The 19,872-nt window shown below is 33.4% G+C and overlaps 1 protein-coding gene across 1 annotated transcript; it reads right to left on the minus strand.

The window, feature by feature from the left end:
• Positions 1 to 9,436: 9,436 nt before the first annotated feature.
• LOC132283574 (putative serine/threonine-protein kinase) lies at positions 9,437 to 16,313 on the minus strand. The gene is made up of 6 exons (XM_059785548.1): positions 15,271 to 16,313; positions 13,794 to 13,906; positions 13,388 to 13,598; positions 12,701 to 12,938; positions 11,420 to 11,570; positions 9,437 to 10,218 (listed from the first exon to the last, which is right to left on the minus strand). Exons 1-6 carry the CDS (start codon positions 15,341 to 15,343, stop codon positions 9,847 to 9,849), a joined length of 1,158 nt encoding a protein of 385 aa, XP_059641531.1. The 5' UTR covers positions 15,344 to 16,313; the 3' UTR covers positions 9,437 to 9,846.
• Positions 16,314 to 19,872: the final 3,559 nt, after the last annotated feature.

The raw sequence follows: 19,872 nt of genomic DNA on the forward strand, positions 1-19,872 counted from the left end.
AATTAAGATTTGAACTGGATCCGCATTAGGTTGAGATATATTGCGAGAGCCGTCGTATGCAATTGCTCCCTATCACCGTCATGACATTTGACTCTTAAGCATGAGAAAATTATAAACTCTTTTATTAATTAATAATTACTTTGATTTATTCGGCGGATTCTTCGGGATCCTTAGACCGACACTTTGGATAGTTATGTAATTAATAATTAGAGGGTTATATTTTCAATATTTGCATCATTACTACTTGTATTTATTTTGTATTGATTATGGTTGATCACAAAGTAAATTCGAAGGCCTTCACGTGTTTTTAGACAAAATGATTTATTATATATTTATTTATTTAAATTATTATTTTTGTCAAACAAATGTTTTATTGTGATCGAGCCAGAAATAATCAATGGTACCAAAATAAATATATTAATTAAGTAGTCGGATTGATGGCTTTATTTATCCAATAACTAATTAAGAATAGAGGGGTCAAAGTGTAATATTGACTTAGAGGTTATTTATTATTTAATTGGAGTTCAATTAATTTCTTTTAGTGGAGTAGAAATTAATTTATGAATTAATTGAATTGGGTCCATAGACCGGGCAGATTATTAATTCATTGTAGCCAATAAAATAATAGGCCTAATGGATTCTCACTCATAGCCCAATTTGATATTGGAATCATATTAGATTTGAGACATATGAATTAGAGATTGAGAAGGATTTGAAATTTCCTTTTCTTTATTTTTATGTTGCCTATAAATATACATGGTCTATGTATATTTTGGGTGTGATTTTTGAAAGAATGAAAAATGAATAAATTTTCTCTCTCTAAAAAATTAGGGTTTATGTTCTCATCTAATGGAGGCTCCTACAAGCTTAATTTTCTAAGGTCATTCATGGAGGTTTATGAGTGATTCCTAAAGGCAAAACAATTACCAAGAAGATAGAGATCTGAGGAGAAGGCATCTTGCTAAGGGATCTACAATAAGTGAGAACATTCACTTTAGAGGAAAGATTTAAAGGTTTGCTCAGACCTTTGATGTAAGTATTCAATCCATTAATTGCATGATACATCATATTTTTATTTTTGCATAAAACTTGTCTCTATGTGATAAATCAAGATTTATGAATCAAAATCCCTCGAAAAGTTTTTAAAACTTGCACGTTTCCCAACAGTGGTATCAGAGTATGGTTTGATTCATTACTAGAGATCATGTTTTTATCAAAATCATCATCATGGATCCAAATTTTATATATATATTGATGTATAATTTAATATACTGATACATGATGATGTATGTATAATTGTGAATGGATGAGGATGTGTGTTTGGGCCATGGATGAAGCTTATAGGTTAATTGAATGTAATTTTATCTTTGGATGACTGTAATTAAGGCTTTGATTTAGCCGTTTGAAAGTTCAATGATGTAATTTAATTTTTTTCATTGTATTTCAAATTGTAAATATTTTAAAAGCCATGTAATATTCATCAAATGATGCTATGAAGCTTCAAGAGGGCCCGAAAGGGTTAAATTATGCTTCAGTAATTTTTTGGAATTTTTCTGAATTTTTTTGGAATTTTTCTATAATTTTTTGAGGCTTAATTTAATTTTCTGGAAATTTTTATTAATTTTTCTGGATTTATTGGCGATTTTCCGGCGACCGGAGAGTCACTGGCGGCAAGGGCAACACCGGAAAGGTGGATGGTTGTTCCAGCGCTTCGCGATGCACCATCATATGGTGCAACCGCAACTTTAGTCACAGGATGTATGATCAGCAACATGAGGAGATCAAGTGTCACGCGGCTTTAGAAGACTCAGTGGACCACCAATGAGCTGGCGCGTGATCATCACGCGCCAGAGACCAAGTCAGCGCCATGTGGCGCGTGGCAGCTCGTGCCACGTGCCACAAACTTGAACAGGCGCGTCCAGGCGCGTAAGGTGCGTGTGGAGCGCGTGCTTGGCATGTACATGCGCGTGATGACGCGCTAATGCTTCCTCAGGCGCGTAACAGTGCGTGGAAGCGCATGTCACGCGCTGTTTTGCTACTTCAGTTCCTGTTTTGACCAATTTATACGCGTACAAGCCTCTGCAAGTGTTCACAAGCCTTTGATTGGTCCTCACGCAATACTTAGAGCATTTAAATGTTAAAAGCGGAATCCATTGGCCATTTAATTTGTTTCTGTCTGTCATTTATTTATTTTTCTGATGCATGGAATAATTAATTGTTGATAATTATTGTTCATGCATTGGATCCATGATATTTAATTAAATGACTTGATTTATATTAATTAAATTATGAAAATTAATTGGATTTGATTATTAATTAATTTGAGGGCACTTATTGGGAAACGAAAAATTTATTTTTGTAAATTATTTTTAAAGTGTGCTTCAAATTAAATATTAATGAATCATTTAAAGTCCAAATATTTTCTAAATTTAATTGGATTAAAATCAAGACGTTTAGCATGCATCATATCATGTATTTGAATAAAATGAAAACCCTAATTATGAATGATTAAAAAAATTGAGTGGGAGCGGGGATTTTTATACATTGCCCCATGGCCTTCGTTATTAACACCATTGTAATTAGATCTTCAAAAATAAGGCCCCACGCATGATTTGAAGAGTCTTAATTTTATAAGAATGGTTATCTCATGAAAATAATAATATTAAATGTTCATTATAATTAGATCTTTAAAAATAAGGCCCTACGCATGATTTAAAGAGTCTAGATTATAATGACAACATATTTAATGTTTTATTTTTCGTTAGAGTATTAATAACGTTATACACTCAATCTAAAATCAATAGTGTTAGCTCCCCAACGGAGTGGTCTACACTAGGTGATTTTAGAAAGGCTAAATAAAATCGGGAAACATTTCATATGATAGACAAGGCATTGTCTTAAGAGATATGGAAATGATGTGATTTGCCTGCCAATAGCAATAATGAACTTCGCCAACCGAATAAGTTATTAGCGTATTGGTTATCCGATTTTTCATGCAGTGGGTAAGGGACCCACATATTATTATTTTAATGGAAGTGCTCACCTAATAGCAAATGAATCTCTACAATAGTAATAATGAACTCCTCCAACAGGATAAGTTATTGACATATTGATTGGTTGATTTATCATGCTACAGAGTTGAGGGACCCGCATTAATTAAAAGGGATTGTTCACCAATAATGATAATGATTTCTTGTTCGATTGAGATTTATTATATTATGTGGTTAACAAACTCATTTTAATTTTAAATATGCATGACAATATTAATAATTCACCTTGCATATTGTATGAATGCATTTATATTCAGACTAATTATGTCTAATCCATTTTATCTGCTTGCTAATTTCAATGTATGTGGACTTCATTTATAATGACTAGAAAAGGAATTTAGATATTTTATTCACAACGTAGTGGTACAAATGTATTTACTACTCCTAAAACCTAATCCTTTTACTTTAAGATACCGAAGAGAACATTAATACTTTGAATAAGTGAAATAAGGCAAATGAGATGAATTGGTGCAATATTCTAGAGTTTACCTCGAATATGCTCCAAAGCTAACATTTACATTATTTTATTTTTTTCAAGCATCATGTTAAATGTCAATAAGATGTTTTGGTGAGATTAGATAGAGAGTATGCCAAAGTACTATATCAGACTTGAATAACATCAAGATAGCCTAAGGAACTCCAGTATGAAATCGAATTTTGGAAAATGATAGTTTATTATTTAAAAAAAAATTAGCTGGAGATCAATAGGGCTGACTTGGGTGGTAAGTTTCAAGTTGACATGATTATTGCCTTATTACCAAACTCGTTCGACTCTTTTATAGTGAACTAAATAAGGAATCAGTTTGAGTTCACACTCGCTGATATTCTTATAGAATTGGTAACAAATGAAAGGATAATCAAATAGTATAAGCATTCCTATCAATCTAACCTAGTCTATACCATCTTCTTCTGGGCCCAAGGTAAAGGGCAAAGTAAAGATGAATGATGATAATAGGACTAGGCTAGCACAAAACATGGGTATCCAAAAGGTTAAAGGGAATAAGGCAGTGTATGTTGAGGGCAAAGAAAATTGTTTCTTTTGTCGCTAACTAAGACACTAAAGGACAAACTGTCTAAGCAATGACGTGGCATAAGAAAATATATATTTAATCATTGAGCCATGTTATGTGGTTGTATCTATTAATTCCTGATGAATAGATTCTGAAGCCACTAAACATGTTTGCAATTCATTGCAAGGATTTCAGGAATTCAGAAGCCTCGATGATATGGAATATATTTGTACTTAACCTAATGTCAAGGTTGTAGCTAAGTCAGTTGGAGTATTACATCTGAAAATAGAGAGTATGGAGATATTAATATTAGAGAACTATCTTTATGCACAGAAGTTAGACGCTATCTTATTCTTGTTTCACTTGTGGTTTATAAAAACTGTGTTGTTATTTTGTAAAATTGGTTTTATAAAATTGAATAGATATGCGATTACTTCTGGTGTATTGAAAGATGGTTAATATACTATAATCACAAACTCTTAAGATTTGCAGGATGTAGAAACTAATGTTACATCTTACAGATTGAATGTTAAGAGAAAAATTGTTATTCCTGACTCATTGTATTTTTAGTGTCTATTTTTGGGTTGTAATCAGTCAAAATGAGATTCAAAGATTGGTCAAAGAAGGTTAATTACCTAGTGAGGCAGAGGAGTCTAAACCAAACTTGTGAATCCTGTTTTGAAGGATTGATAACTCTAAGGGCTTAATCAGCCAAATGAAATAGACATAAAGGACAATTGGAGTCAGTACACACTGACACGTGTGGTCTTATGAACATCCAAGCAAGATTACTCACGTTTTGGATAAGTTTATCTGATGCAACACAAGTCTTAAACTCTTGGTATATTCTGAGAAGGTCAAGACTGACGTGGAGCACAGATTAGATAAACTTATCAAGATACTTCGATCTGATTGAGGAAATGAGTATTTCTTGGGATAGTGCAAAGACTATATGGTCAATGAGGGTGTTGTGTACCAGTTTTCCGCAATTGACGCCAAATGCATTTAGGTGTCAAATAGGAATAACAGAATTCCACTTAACATGGTTAGATCTATGATCAATTATGCTACATTATCTCTTTCATTTAAGAGTTTAGCGTTAATGACACCGATGCGCATTATGAACTGCATTCCATCTTAGTCTGTCTCAAGGATACCGTTGAGCTGTGTTTTTTACTAAATCTTAGTTTGAATCACATGCGCATATGGGGTAGTCTTGCACATGTGCGCTTGATATGGACAAGTAAGTTGGAAACAGATCATACGCATGATAGATTTGATAGCTACTCTAAAAGTCACTAGGACGGATTATTTTATGATCTCAATGATAAAAGTTGATTGTTTACACTCACTGTTTATCTATAGGAGAATCATATTATGAATCACATACCTAGTAGCATAGTGTTAGAGAATATGGTATGAGTACCAGATGTACCACATATGAACACACGTAATATAGAGATTTAGAATTATAGATGAATTCCCTATTGATGCGTCAGTATCGTCTAATACACAGATTCCTTCATCGGTACATTGATATAGTGGGAGGATAATTATCTAATCCGACAGAATCATGTTTTTAGGTGAGACCATTATGGACATCCCTGTTAAACATGAGTTGGACCCAGTAAGTTACACGGAAGCGTGAACCGATATGGATACAGATCGTTTTGGCGAGTTACTATGAAATCAGAGTTGGAATCTATGTATTCTAATAAATTTTGGGATCTTGTAGAACTTTTTAGTAGGGTGATTCTTATGGAAGGCAAGTTAATCTACAAAAAGATACCAGAAGATTTCTTAGTGAATAAATTATGAGTGTACAAGGGAATATCATTATTTTCTGATTCTATATATATTGATGACATCCTACTCATATAGAATGATGTGGAAGGTTTGTCATCAATAAAGAGGTAGTTGTTCAATTACTTTTAAATGAAGGATTTTTCAAGATATAAGCTATATTCCTAGGATCAAGTTTTTGCAAGATCGAGTTAAAAGGAAAATAGGCTTATCTTAATAATCCTACATTGATAAAGTTTTGACCAGGTTTGGTAGGCATAACTCAAAGAATGAGTTCTTGCTTTATTGATATGGATTGCTTTCTCTAGTAAGTAGTTTTTTAAGACTATCAAAGGAGATTGAGCAAATGAGACTGGAACAATATGCTTCGGCATATGAGAGTCTCATATATGCCATGGTCTATACCAAATAGGACATCCGCTACATTGTAAGGATAGTCAGATGATATCAGTCCAATCCTGGACTTGATAAATGGTCTGTTGTGAAAAATATCATTAAGTATCTAAGAAGGACCGAGGATATCATACTCATTTATGGATGTGATGTTATGGTTCTAGTCAGGTATGCTAGTTCTGATTTTCAATCAGAGGTAGATACTATGAGGTTCATGACTTAGTGTATGTTCACTTAATGGAAGGGAAATCAGTTGGTAGATTGTTAAGCAGATTTCAACTGCTGACTCAAACGTACAGGTAGAATATATTGCAGCCTTAAAGGCGGCAAATGAAGCCTATTGGTTTGATCTCACTGATTTGGAGGTTGTGGAGTATACTAGCCTGCCTATTGAGCTATGTTGTGACAATAGTGCAAAAGTAGTCCAAACCAATGACTCAAGGTTCTATAGAGGAACAAGATACATTGAGAGGAAGTATCATGTTCTACATGATATTGTCCGGCAAGAAAATGTACTTGTAGCTAGAACATTGCATTGGAACACAACTTTGTTGATCCATTATCAAAGGTGTGATTGATCAATAATTTTGATCATCATCTGGATAACATTGGAGTTAGGTGCAATTTGAATTGGCTATGAGGGCAAGTGGGAGCTGTTGGGATTTATATGCCCTGGCATAGCAAATTCCTGTTTGGATTAAAGTGACATATGTTCCTGACGTTTCTGAAATATTTATGTTTTATACAATTGGTGAATACAATGTATTATATTTCGATTCATTATAGAATTGATAGTGTCCATTTGATTACAAGAGATATTTATATATATGTATGTAATGGCAATCAATGCATGATATATAAATAGTAATCATAAATGGTTCATAGTCGGTAATTATGGATGGACTCATAATTAATTAAGATTTGAACTGGATCCGCATTAGGTTGAGATATATTGCGAGAACCGTCGTATGCAATTGCTCCCTATCACCGTCATGGCATTTGACTCTTAAGCAGACATTTGACTCTTAAGCATGAGAAAATTATAAACTCTTTTATTAATTAATAATTACTTTGATTTGTTCGGCGAATTCTTCGGGATCCTTAGACCGACACTTTGGATAGTTATGTAATTAATAATTAGATGGTTATATTTTCAATATTTGCATCATTGCTACTTGTATTTATTTTGTATTGATTATGATTGATCACAAAGTAAATTCGAAGGCCTTCATTTGTTTTTAGACAAAATGATTTATTATATATTTATTTATTTAAATTATTATTTTTGTCAAACAAATGTTTTATTGTGATCGAGCCAGAAATAATCAATGGTACCAAAATAAATATATTAATTAAGTAGTCGGATTGATGGCTTTATTTATCCGATAACTAATTAAGAATAGAGGGGTCAAAGTGTAATATTGACTTAGAGGTTATTTATTATTTAATTGGAGTTCAATTAATTTCTTTTAGTGGAGTAGAAATTAATTTATGAATTAATTGAATTGGGTCCATAGACTGGGCCGATTATTAATTCATTGTAGCCAATAAAATAATAGGCCTAATGGATTCTCACTCATAGCCCAATTTAATATTGGAATCATATTAAATTTGAAACATATGAATTAGAGATTGCGAAGGATTTGTTATTTCCTTTTCTTTATTTTTATGTTGCCTATAAATATACATGGTTTATGTATATTTTGGGTGTGATTTTTGAAATAAGGAAAAAGGAATAAATTTTCTCTCTCTAAAAAATTAGGGTTTATGTTCTCATCTAATGGAGGCTCCTACAAGCTTAATTTTCCAAGGTCATTCATGGAGGTTTATGAGTGATTCCTAAAGGCAAAACAATTATCAAGAAGATAGAGATCTGAGGAAAAGGCATCTTGCTAAGGGATCTACTATAAGTGAGAACATTCACTTTAGAGGAAAGATTTAAAGGTTTACTCAGACCTTTGATGTAAGTATTCAATCCATTAATTACATGATACATCATATTTTTATTTTTGTATAAAACTTGTCTCTATATGATGAATCAAGATTTATGAATCAAAATTCCTCTTAAAATTTGCACGTTTCCCAACACCAACATCATATCACCTCCTACTTCGGCAGCCACAAATCCATCTGACATTACATATATATATCTATATAGATATATATATAATATACAATTGTAATAGAACAAACTCAAACCCATTACTTCTCCAACAGCCATACAATGCCACGTGCATGAACCAAGGCCAAAGGAATTTTGCCCAAAAAGTCACCCAGGAGGCCCCGCGAATCATCAAAGTTTCTTTTCTTTTCCTTACTTCGGCTGGCTCCCTTTTCCCTCCTTATCCAACAGATACAATATATATATATATATATATAATATATGCAACAAACTAACCAATTCCTTAAATATCAAGTGAGCCGCCAATACAACACATCATCACAATTTCATTTCTAGGCTGCCTTCTCTTTCAGCAAACAAATCATAATCAAAATATCTTTCCTCTCTCTTTATCATTTTCGGCACCTGCTCTCCTTCTCTTCACTCATTCCATCAAATAAATATATATATATATATATATATATATATACACAAAAATAACCAACTAAATCAAACCCACAAATGACAAAAAAAAAAAAATCAAACCCACAAAATATCTCGTGGGTCCCGCACCAAAACCATCACAATTTTTCATTATTTCTTCTATTCGGCTGGAAGCTTCCATTTTGCTTCCCTCCATCTGCATCAGACATCATAATATATATAGCAACAAAAACTAATTCCAATCCATTAAACATTTTAATTGGATAAATCTACAAATTAAAATTTTAGATACGATTAAAAATTATGAAATAAATATAATTTTAACTCTTAAAAATTTGGATTGTCGCATCTCTACCCCCACTTAAATCAAAACTCAACAGATCAATCTCATTTAGAAAACTTATAAAGAGTCAACAGAAACTTTACTCAAGTTGCAATTCTATAAAAATTCGTGGCACTACCTGGATTGTATCTTTTTTAAATTGGCAAAAAACTCACTTGATCATTTTTCCTGCAAAAACTCAAACTCTAATTTTTCAGTTCAGAAGGTAGAGATATAGTAGATACCATTAGACTATAGCCTGATGGTAGTAGAATCCTCTGCTTGGTGGGCTGATTATTTCCTACAATAAGAATATGAACTACGAAGCTTAGAACTTTATGTACAATGGTCCAATCATATACATAGCGAGGGCAAATTTATATTGACGAAAACATTTCAATAAAAATACAATCTACTCTAACAATATGCAATTAATCCTCATGATATGGCTCATGTTACATAAAAAGGCATTTGATATTCGTTGAATAGCCAAGTTGGCAAGAAAATGTGCAGCTGCAATGAATTTCCTGATGAGAAGTGTAAATCAACATTTCAAATGCACACTTCACACCACGATATTGTCCCTAACAAGGCTCGTCAACCTCCCCTTTGGGGAGGAGATATCAAACTATCCGGACTAATGCCCATTGATCACAAGATCCTACCTTTAGTCACTCGTTAACATTCATCTCCAAAACCCTAATCCTTTAGTCACTCTTATCTTCACCTTGGAAACATCTGTGTCACACTGTCGGAAATACTTAATTGGGTTGTAGTTGCAAAAGTATCATCTACAAATTGCTTGCCTTTATATGCCTGGGAGGATGATGCTTCCTCTGAAGCACTGCCACTCAATTGCCGACTCCGAGAGGTATGCGTCCTATATACTCCTGGCTCTGTTAACAACTTCTCATTCAGGTTCACCTCTTTGGAAAGCATCTCCACTACCTGCTTCATGGCGGGTCTACGGTGAGAAGCTGCTTGGGTACAAAAGAGCGCAACTTTCATGAACCGCAAAACCTCATCCTTGGGGTATTCAGCCAGTTCCGTGTCAACAATGTCTAGAAGCCTTCCTTCTTCTCTCAGCTTCCATGTCTGCAGCAACATTCATATTTCATTTAGGACATAAAAAGAGATAATAACTTGTAACAATCATAAGAATGACTAAAACCCATTTTGCGGTAATTTTGGAGGAATTTTGTCAGCTAAAAGATACTGTATGTTAGTCAACAACCCATGTAGCCTAACAAACTCCTTATCATCAATCTTATTTCCAAGAATAGAGTGGGCTATTGTTGAAATCTCACCACCACCATAACTAACTGTACACCTGTCCTGGATAACCCAAGGACAAAGTCCATACTAAAAGTCTTCCATGATGTATAGTGCCAGCCTTCTTTCTTCCTTTCTCTAACCCATAAATGTGAATTGGGAGACAATTCAAGCAATATCCCCCTTCAGGGATGCCAATGAAATCTGTCCTCAACTAAGGCAACAGCTTGTCCCTAATAAAGTGACCAGCAATTCCTAGTTGGTACCCCACCCCCCAGGAATTGTTTGCACCCAAGAGGAGTCGAACCTTATACCTTATGCTCAAATTATGGAGCCTCTAAGTGATGTTTCGGGAATGCATAACCTAGACACTAGAAATAGATAACCATCTTGAATTACAAAGGCAATATGGTCTCAATGGTTTCCATTTTTTTTTTTACTAGTTAGTACTCAACCGCGCCGTGCCCCGAATTGTTTGCACCTAGCATAAATCGATCCTAAGACCTAATGCTTCATGAGCCACTAGGGCCCAAGTCTTTTCCAACTAGGCCAACCCCTTGGGATTCATGGTTTCCATTCAGGACAAATGGAATACTCATCCTTCCAATTTCCTATTACTGAAAACTCATGGCTTGCAATGATTCGACTAAGATAGCACGCCACTTTGTTTTCTACCTTGCATGGTGGTTAAGAACAAAAGTATGTTCCTGGAAAAATGCAAGTTCCCTTGCATGTCTAGAGCCGCATTTCCTCTAGAATTGAAGAAATTTTAGGCTTGATAATGAACTATGACACAAAATCCCTGAGCTAACAAATAAGCTCTCTAGACCCTACAATGGTGGGAACCTCGTGCCCTGGGCTAGCCCTTAGTAACAAAGTACATATACTACAACATGGAACTTTTCTCATGTTGAGTATTTTTGGTTGGATTTATTGAGTTTTCATAAAAATATGTGACAAGATGACCTTCCTGATCTAAGTCACCTCCAAATACTGTAACTGATGAAAGAAGTTCAAAACCTACCCATTCCACCAGAACCAGCATATCCTCACCAAATGCTGACTTACTACTGCTGCTGCCACTTATTATTTCGAGAATAAGCACCCCAAAGCTATATACATCCGCCTTCTTTGTAAGCTGTCCTAACAAGGCATACTCCGGAGCAAGATATCCTCTGTGGAAAAATATAAGATGAGTAGTGAGTGAGAGGAAGTAAAGGGAAGAAGAACGTGAAAAAAGAAAAGGAGAGAAAAGAAGAGAACATAGCTCGAGACAGCATTACATCCTGCTATGGTACAAGATCTAAATATATGACACGAATAACAATCGTCAAATTTTTCATGAATTACATAATTAGAATATAATGTGTAAGGAAAACAATTGAACTTTTTTAAAAAGTGTCTCTACTCTTGAAATACAATAAACTATCAATTCTCTGGAAACTAGATCCTGTACAAGTCTTCTGGTTAATTATGCCAAGTTCAGCGTCTTCTTCCTTTTCTTTTTTTCTTTCTTTTTTTTTTTTGTCCGCTAAATGGCCAAGTTCAACTTGTTTCCTTGCAATATATCATAGCTAAGAATAAAACTCTTACGCAATTTGCAAATATATTTTTCAGGAAGCCAACATTTGCGAATTTGATGCAGAACTCTACACCATACAACTTGAGTGCATGTTGGTCTATTGGTAACTTTCAGTAATCCCATAAAGCAAGCTATCAAAATAAAAGCTTCAATGGAGCAAGTACATACTATCTAGAATAGGAAAGTCAGCTATGCATCAAAAGCTAGATGAAACATCTGCCAATGTCAATGGTACAAGCTATGGCCATTTGACATTTTATGGAAAAAAGAAGCAACCCGATGCTATAGACAAGATAAATAAAACTCTGAATCTGATTACTCTCGTTTTCTGTTTGTTTATTCTGAATGCGATTACTCTTCTTTTCTACTTTTTTTTTTTTTTCATTAAAGGAAACTCTTTATTTATTAACATTCAATAATATTTACTTCTACTTTCTATGATTTTGTGGTAAACATTTACTGGCCTAGTAGGTAATCCTCAGGGGATCCATTGATATTTCCCAAGTACACAGAATAGTTTTCTGTAACATCTTCTATGTTAGCAAGTGAATATAATCACCTAAATTCCAAATAACTTCAGTAAATTTCCAGAGTAAAATAGTTGATCATGTTTTGGAGAGAGAGAGAGGGAAAAAAAACTCATCTTGTGCAACTTCTGGTACAGGTAAAAAATTCAAGTAGCACGCCAAGAAAGCATATAAGAAGGAAGCAATTCATGCTTACATTGTTCCTGCCACTCGAGTACTAATGTGACTGACATTGTCTGGAAAGAGTTTAGCCAGTCCAAAGTCTCCTATTTTAGGATGAAAGTTCTCATCAAGAAGTATATTACTGGCCTTTATATCTCTGTGGACAATATGCGGTTCAGCTTCCTCATGAAGAAAAGCAAGACCAGAAGCTGTGCCCATACAAATAGCAGCTCTCTGAGGCCAATTTAGAGTAACATGTTTACCTTTTGAACCTGAAATGAAAGATATTAGACTTCGGCTTAGCTCAAAAGTTGATAACTACATAGTCTATTGAGAAATACCTTGACCAGAGAAACTTGGTGGCTTTATAATGTCCAATATCTAAATCCAATTTTACAAATATACATGCATATAGAGATCAATGCTTTCACGCACGCACGCGCGAGGAGTTAAATAGATAAGTAGCTGGTTAGTTTGCTCCATCAAGTGCCATAATTTGGCTAAGGATCCCCTTTTAAGCAACACGCCAGAGCAAACATTCAATTGAAACCAGTTTGCCTAACTTGTTTTGGAAGGTAGGAGTGCGGAAATGGAAAGTTATAGATTAGCTAAATCTTAATATTCACCGTATTCTGTAGATCTTTTTAATATGCATTCATCTCAACTAACATAAAAGCCAACTTCGAATAAAAGTTTAAATGTTCATAATTCAGATATTTACCAAGTAAAACACTGGCAAGGCTGTTGTTCTCAAGATACTCGTATACCAATATCCGGTTACTGCCCTCAACACAACATCCAACAAGTTGGACAAGGTTTGGATGCCGGATATTTGATATCATATTAATCTCTGTCAAGAACTCGCTTGCCCCTTGCTTTGATTCAGCAGAGAGAGACTTGATGGCAACCCGGGTTCCATCCCTTAAAACTCCCTGCAATTGTATACAGTAACACATGTAGGTATCACTACATAAAAAAAAATGGAAAAGGGAAAGTAGACCATAGAATCACATCTGCACACATGTGAGGTACCAGGCAACGCCTTTTCCCGTTTCTCTCTTTCCCCTTTATTGATTTTGTAGGGACTACAAAGTTAACTGATAATATATAATAGTCAGTAACCTCACCCTATGGACAACTCCAAAACCACCACCGCCTATTCTGTTTGATGGATGGAAGTCCCCTGTTGCTGACCTCAATGAATTATAGGAAAAGAGTCTTACATTGTTGGTAGCAAGCTCTAAGCATGCACAAATACGCAACAACACAAGCAAGGAACTCGTCAGGTAAATTTTAACAATAGGGAGAATCTACAGGTAAAAGCAAAGATAAATACAAGTAAAAAGCATCCTCAGAGGCTAAGAACACAAACACAATGAGAAAACCACCATTCCACCACAGAGACCAAAAATCTTTATAATTTGTGCCATCAGTTGAGAACATAAAATTTCAAGGAAAAAAATTCCAACCAAATCATTTTGATAGTTGGGATTAAATGACCAGTATCATTTTGGGACAATCATTTACATATATGATAGAATTAGACTTTTGCTTTTGTCTTTGTCACATGCATGTAAACAACAGAGAGCATATTATTATAAAATTTCAGTTTTACGTCGCTTTCACCCAGAACATTATGAGACTTAAAAATTCACGGGCAGAATTTCCAATTTCTGAAACCTGCAACCAATTTAATTCTGGATACTTAATTCAAAAACATCCTGCCCAAATTCACAAATTCAATTTCATCCATGCCATTCAACAGACTTCAAACAGAACACTTGGTAACATTTCCAGTCTACTACTTCGATAAAAAGTTGACATATAGCAAAAATTAAATGGTCACAGAGGCCAGGATCAAAACCATGGTCCTGCATCTCAAGCTTACATTTTGAAATTACACATTATGTTTTACAGTATATGTGATGAAAGTTCACCTGTAGAAATTAACTCAGTTCAGGCAACAGTGATACAGGGGTGAGGTCAGTGTATTGGGTTCACTTAACCTGACCTAACTTTTACCAATGTTATGAACATTATTAGTTCGGGAACTTCTGAAATATGTAGTAGTTTGGACTATATTATGTAAGTTGACTTTCTGACTCTGACTTTAAGCTGAAGAACTTTTCATACATCCACAAGCTTGATTGGGACTAAGACCAGCTATTTGCCATTGACAAACACAAAACCTCGGGGTGATCACTGTATGGCATCAGAGGGAGATGGTCACAAAGAAAGATGCAATTGGGTATGAGAAAGAGGGAATTGATCTCCAACAGGAGTTTATAGTTTATACAAGTGATACATTCTGCTTAACACATTCAAAGCAAAAACATGTGCCAAAAAGGTTTCGGAACATGCACAGAAAGAATAAAATATTTTTCCCAAATGTCAATTGACCCAAAAAGTTCAATTCCTTATCTCTCCTGAACTACTGATAATTCACAAAACAGACACTCAAATAGAATGTTTTCCATATAAATGGATACAAGTTCAACATTAAGGAAGAAGATATATACTGCTGCAATTAAACAAAAGCAAAGTGATGCCATTAGGAACTTTCTCAAAACACATTACATATGAAATTCATATACATCTTCTTACCTTCTGTCTGGGTTTCGCCACGGCCACGCTTTCCTTTACAAGAATTGAGAGCACCCCAGCAACTAAAAGCCATGGCTTGCACAAAATTACAAGGCCTTGGCGAAAACTAAACCTTCAAACACACCTCTTCTTCAATTCAATACCCACTACCCAAACCCAATAGATCCCAAAAAAAATTACATAAACATAATGAGAAGAAAAATCAGTGACATGACCAAGAACCCATGTTCCCAAAAACCTTAGCAATCACACAACTGGAAAACCCAACCTGAGCTCCGCGTCATAATTGGCGGGAACAGAGGCGGAACCCTACCTGGTGGTGTTGAACGGAGAAAACCCCAATAAGGATTGTGGACATAGAATTGGGAAAGGCCACCCATGATTATATATCCGTATATATAGACACACACTTTGTATACCAAACCAACCGTGGAATCTTTTTTGGTAGTGGAAACGAGGGTGGAATTGCTTTCTTCTGCGTTTTGAGAATTTGACAATAAGAGAAGAAAATCAACCAAGAACAGAAATATATATATATATATATAAGTAGTGAAAGCAACTGATAGGGACTCTGTTATATATATTTTGGCGAGAAAATAAAGCACATCCTCAACCCTCTTCACACTCCCATTGCAGATGTTGAAAAAAGTTGGTGTTTGGTGGTCACCGGTTAGTGGCTATTTTTACCGACCGAAACAGCGCCATCAGGCTATTCATGTCGCTGACCTGGTCCAATCCTTTCCCACTTGGTCACCTCTGATTATTGAAGGCCCACGTCAGCTTAACATAGAAGAACCAGATGGAACTTTAAACACCGAAGAAAAAGAAGAGAATTTGAGTGCCATTGACATTTATACGTGGTTGAAAGTTGCCGCAGCCGATTATGCGTAGTAGTGCGAGGCTTGACAGGGAAGAGTGGAGGGCGACGTGTGGGTGATGGGATTGAGATTATTAGCGGATGGAGCTGTCTGGTGCGAGAGGGGTACGCGAGTAAGTACGGTGTTACCGACTAGCTTAATTAGTAGGGCGTTAAGTTTTTCGGATGTATTTATATTCGAGTCCTTGTCTATTAAATTTGTCCGTAAATTTGCATTAATTTGCTTTACTTTATGTTTAACGTGTAAAAGAGTCATGTTATTCAGAGAGTAATAATACCAAATAAAAAATAAAAAATTGTTCTTAGGGCTATAATTCAAAATTTTATTAAATAATTTATTTCATATTTTGCAAATTTTTTAAAAATTCATTTCAATTCATTGGTCATCAGCTATTCAAAATTGATTTCCATAGTATTTGAAAGTTAATACTTGTTTTTTTCTTCCTTAAAATCAAGTAACCATATAAACACCCTCATTAAAGCTCACATTTTATTGGCTGTTCCTTTTCGGTTGATAAATTGGGAACACACACCAACCTTTCTCTGTGTTCAGGTATGCGGTTTGGCCAAAGCTATAGAACACAAATTATAGATTGCAGGTTAAACTATGAAAAATATAAATAAATAAATAAGAGTAATCAATTTCTTTCTAAATTCCAATAGGTTCAAAACACAAAAATGGTGTTTTATTTTAAATCCAAAATTCAGTTAACTAAAAGAGTAAAGGCAAACATTATCTTTCAAATACAGTGATGTTGTTTGGCAAGCGTTAAATGTCGTAAATGGGGTATTTATAAACCTCTGCTGGTAGGTTACGAGTATGAAGATGCACCTTAGTAACCTAACACCCACAACTCAATGATGACTCTCAAACCAGACTCAATTACTATTATTTGTGAAACTACTAAATATTATATATATGTACATATATATATAGAATGTTCTCAAGAGGGCTTTGTCACCAGAAGAGTTATGAACTCTGTATTAAAATAATTTTTTGAGATTTGTAAATATTCAAATTGATTATTTAATATATCTTTCAATTCATTGTTTAAAATGAAGAACTCATGGCAAGAGGAAGCTTCCTTGAAAACATTATTCATATATATATATATATTAGCTTGCCAAGAAAAGGAAAATTCACACACCCACGTTGTTTTTATAGAGTTTGAATTGAATTATCAAACTTCTATTTTAGAAGGGGGAGGAGTAAATTCTTAAGTGTTTTTTTTCAAATAAGTGGGTGTGTTCTGAGTATCATTTAAAATGGGATAAAATTTTAAGTGACAGAGATATCACTTATTACTGAATATTAAATATTAAAAAATTTAAAAAAAATATACAAAAAATTATTTATATTTTAATTACCACTTAAAATTTCCAGTATTTATAATTATAATTCTTAATATTTTTAGTTTTATTAAATAGTACCTAAATTTTTTACCTAAAATAAAAGAAAAATACCAAAACATGTGTGTGTATTTCTTTTGTTAAAAAAAATATAAAAGATTATTTCCGTGTACAAGATTGTTTTATTTCTTTTTCTATTTCAACATGTAACCTTCATGTCATCATAATAGAGATCCGCAATTCCGCACTAAATAAAATAATAATAATAATAAGTAACACTATAAATTCATTGCACAACACAAGACTAGCAGAAAGTAGTAAGCACTAGCAGAAAATTATGTGTATTAGCCACGGTATTAAGTTACTAATAAAGCATATTTCTCAAGGACAATTATGTTATTTCGTATTTACTTAAACTTTTTTTATAAAAAAACAATTATGTTATTTTATTTATTAAAAAAATAGAAAAAAAAACCTGATAATTAACGGTATTTATTAATATTATAGTAAAGCAAAACCCTAAGGCCCGGTTTGATTGGAGGGTACTGGAAGGAAAAATAAAAATAAAGGTGATGAAGGAAAATCAAATATTGTGTTTGGTATGAATTTTTAAAGGAAAATAAATGAAACAGATGGATTCGGAAGGAAACAAATTATATAGGATGTGTTGTTTTTATTAACCTTCAAAAATGGGAGGAAAAGGAAGGAAATAAAATGAAAGACTAATTTTTTTAATGAAATTTTATTAATACAAATTTGCCCTACTTTTTATAGGCAAAATTTATTAAAAAAAAAATTGTATGATAGTAAATTCATGATAATATTTTTATTTCCTTTATTTCCCAAACATAATTACTATAATTTAATTTATTTTATTAACCAACCAAATACAATAAGTGGTTAACACTATATCCTCTCGTTTTATTTCTTTTCTTTTCACTCATAATTAATCCTATCATTTCTTTTCTTTTTCATTGTACCAAACATAGCCTACGGCAGATAATGATACAGGGGTTTTGACCTCACCGAATTTGGATGGAAAAGAGCTTGAGTATGGGCGGATATGTGTCATGCTCAACAACTTAAGTACCTATCCATTATAATATTCATGTGAACATTTACTATTGCACCTCTCATGGATGGAGAGAAAATTGTGTGAAGGGCAATAGTGTAATTTTTTAATTTTATAGGTATATATATCAAAATTAATAAATTAATAGGGTATATTACTAAAAAAAAAAATGCCTTTGTCACCACACCTCTTGAATTTTTCCTAACTTTTCTACAAAATCTTAAATTTTTCCAAACTTTTTTTAAAAAAATAATAATAATATACATCCACCAACTCCCGTTGAGAAACTTGCTACAACATTGGACGTTCTTGGCAAAAATCACGGAATAGAAGCATTCCCGTGAAAATTTAAGGAGTTACACCATGTTGGGGAAATTCGACATAATTTACAAATTAAAAAATAAAAAATATAATACATCAAGAACCCTATGCAACAAATTTGTTGATCCATGAGTCATAATAACAAGAACACATTAATGATGAATACTGAATTCGTAAAACTTTTTATTAAACTAAATAGAACAATATGAATACAACAATGAATAAGAATTTAACAACATAAATAATTAAAATTAAGAAGAAATAGTAAAATAGTTAACAAAGTACTGGACCCCGTTAACTTTTAGTTGTCCTCTAGCAGCCCCAACCCTGATTTAAAGGGGAAAAAATTTGAAGTGACACTTTCTTTCTTTTTAAGGCAAGTTTTTATGGTTTTGTAGTCCGTGTTATATTTTATATATGTTTATTTAAAATTCCATTGATATTTATCTACTTATGAGTACTTATTGCAGCACAAATAAAGAACATATATTTAGTTGCCTCTGCATTATATTATGCAATTTTGTAGTATAATTATTTCATTTACTTGGAAATTTGTTATGAAACATATTTTTTGTTTTGATGCTTAGTTTATAAATTTGATAAAATGTCAAGACCAAAATATTTATTTGGATGCTTAGCTTTCTCGATAATAAATTCTTAGACTTCATTTTGCATTCAAAAAATACAATTTCAAAAAAATGTTTTGGTCCCCAATGCTATAATTTCATAGCCTTGCAATACTAGACTATCAAGCTCTTGTGTTATCATAGTTGTCAACTTTATAGAGTTAATATTTGTCTGAATTGTAAGTTGGTGGAGATCCGAATTTATTTTGTATTGTTAGGTCGTATCCTCCCTCTCAAATATGATTCTTTTAAGAGAATTCGATTCAAAACTCTAAAATAGGAACACATTTATTTAGTTATGAACGTATCAATATATTATTTTTTGTGTTTTTGCTCTTCACATACTTTAGATCGAA

Source organism: Cornus florida, unplaced genomic scaffold, assembly GCF_030987335.1.
Source record: "Cornus florida cultivar Cherokee Brave unplaced genomic scaffold, ASM3098733v1 CherokeeBrave_3.0.0_Hap2_Chr11, whole genome shotgun sequence".
NCBI lineage: Eukaryota > Viridiplantae > Streptophyta > Magnoliopsida > Cornales > Cornaceae > Cornus > Cornus florida.

Coding starts and splice junctions, on each gene's coding strand:
- LOC132283574 (XM_059785548.1), bottom strand. CDS start 15,343: ATGGCTTTTAGTTGCTGGGGTGCTCTCAATTCTTGTAAAGGAAAGCGT. Junction 13,599..13,793: donor GTTTTGGAGTTGTCCATAGG/GTGAGGTTACTG, acceptor ATACAATTGCAG/GGAGTTTTAAGGGATGGAAC. Junction 10,219..11,419: donor TGCTGGTTCTGGTGGAATGG/GTAGGTTTTGAA, acceptor ATGTTGCTGCAG/ACATGGAAGCTGAGAGAAGA.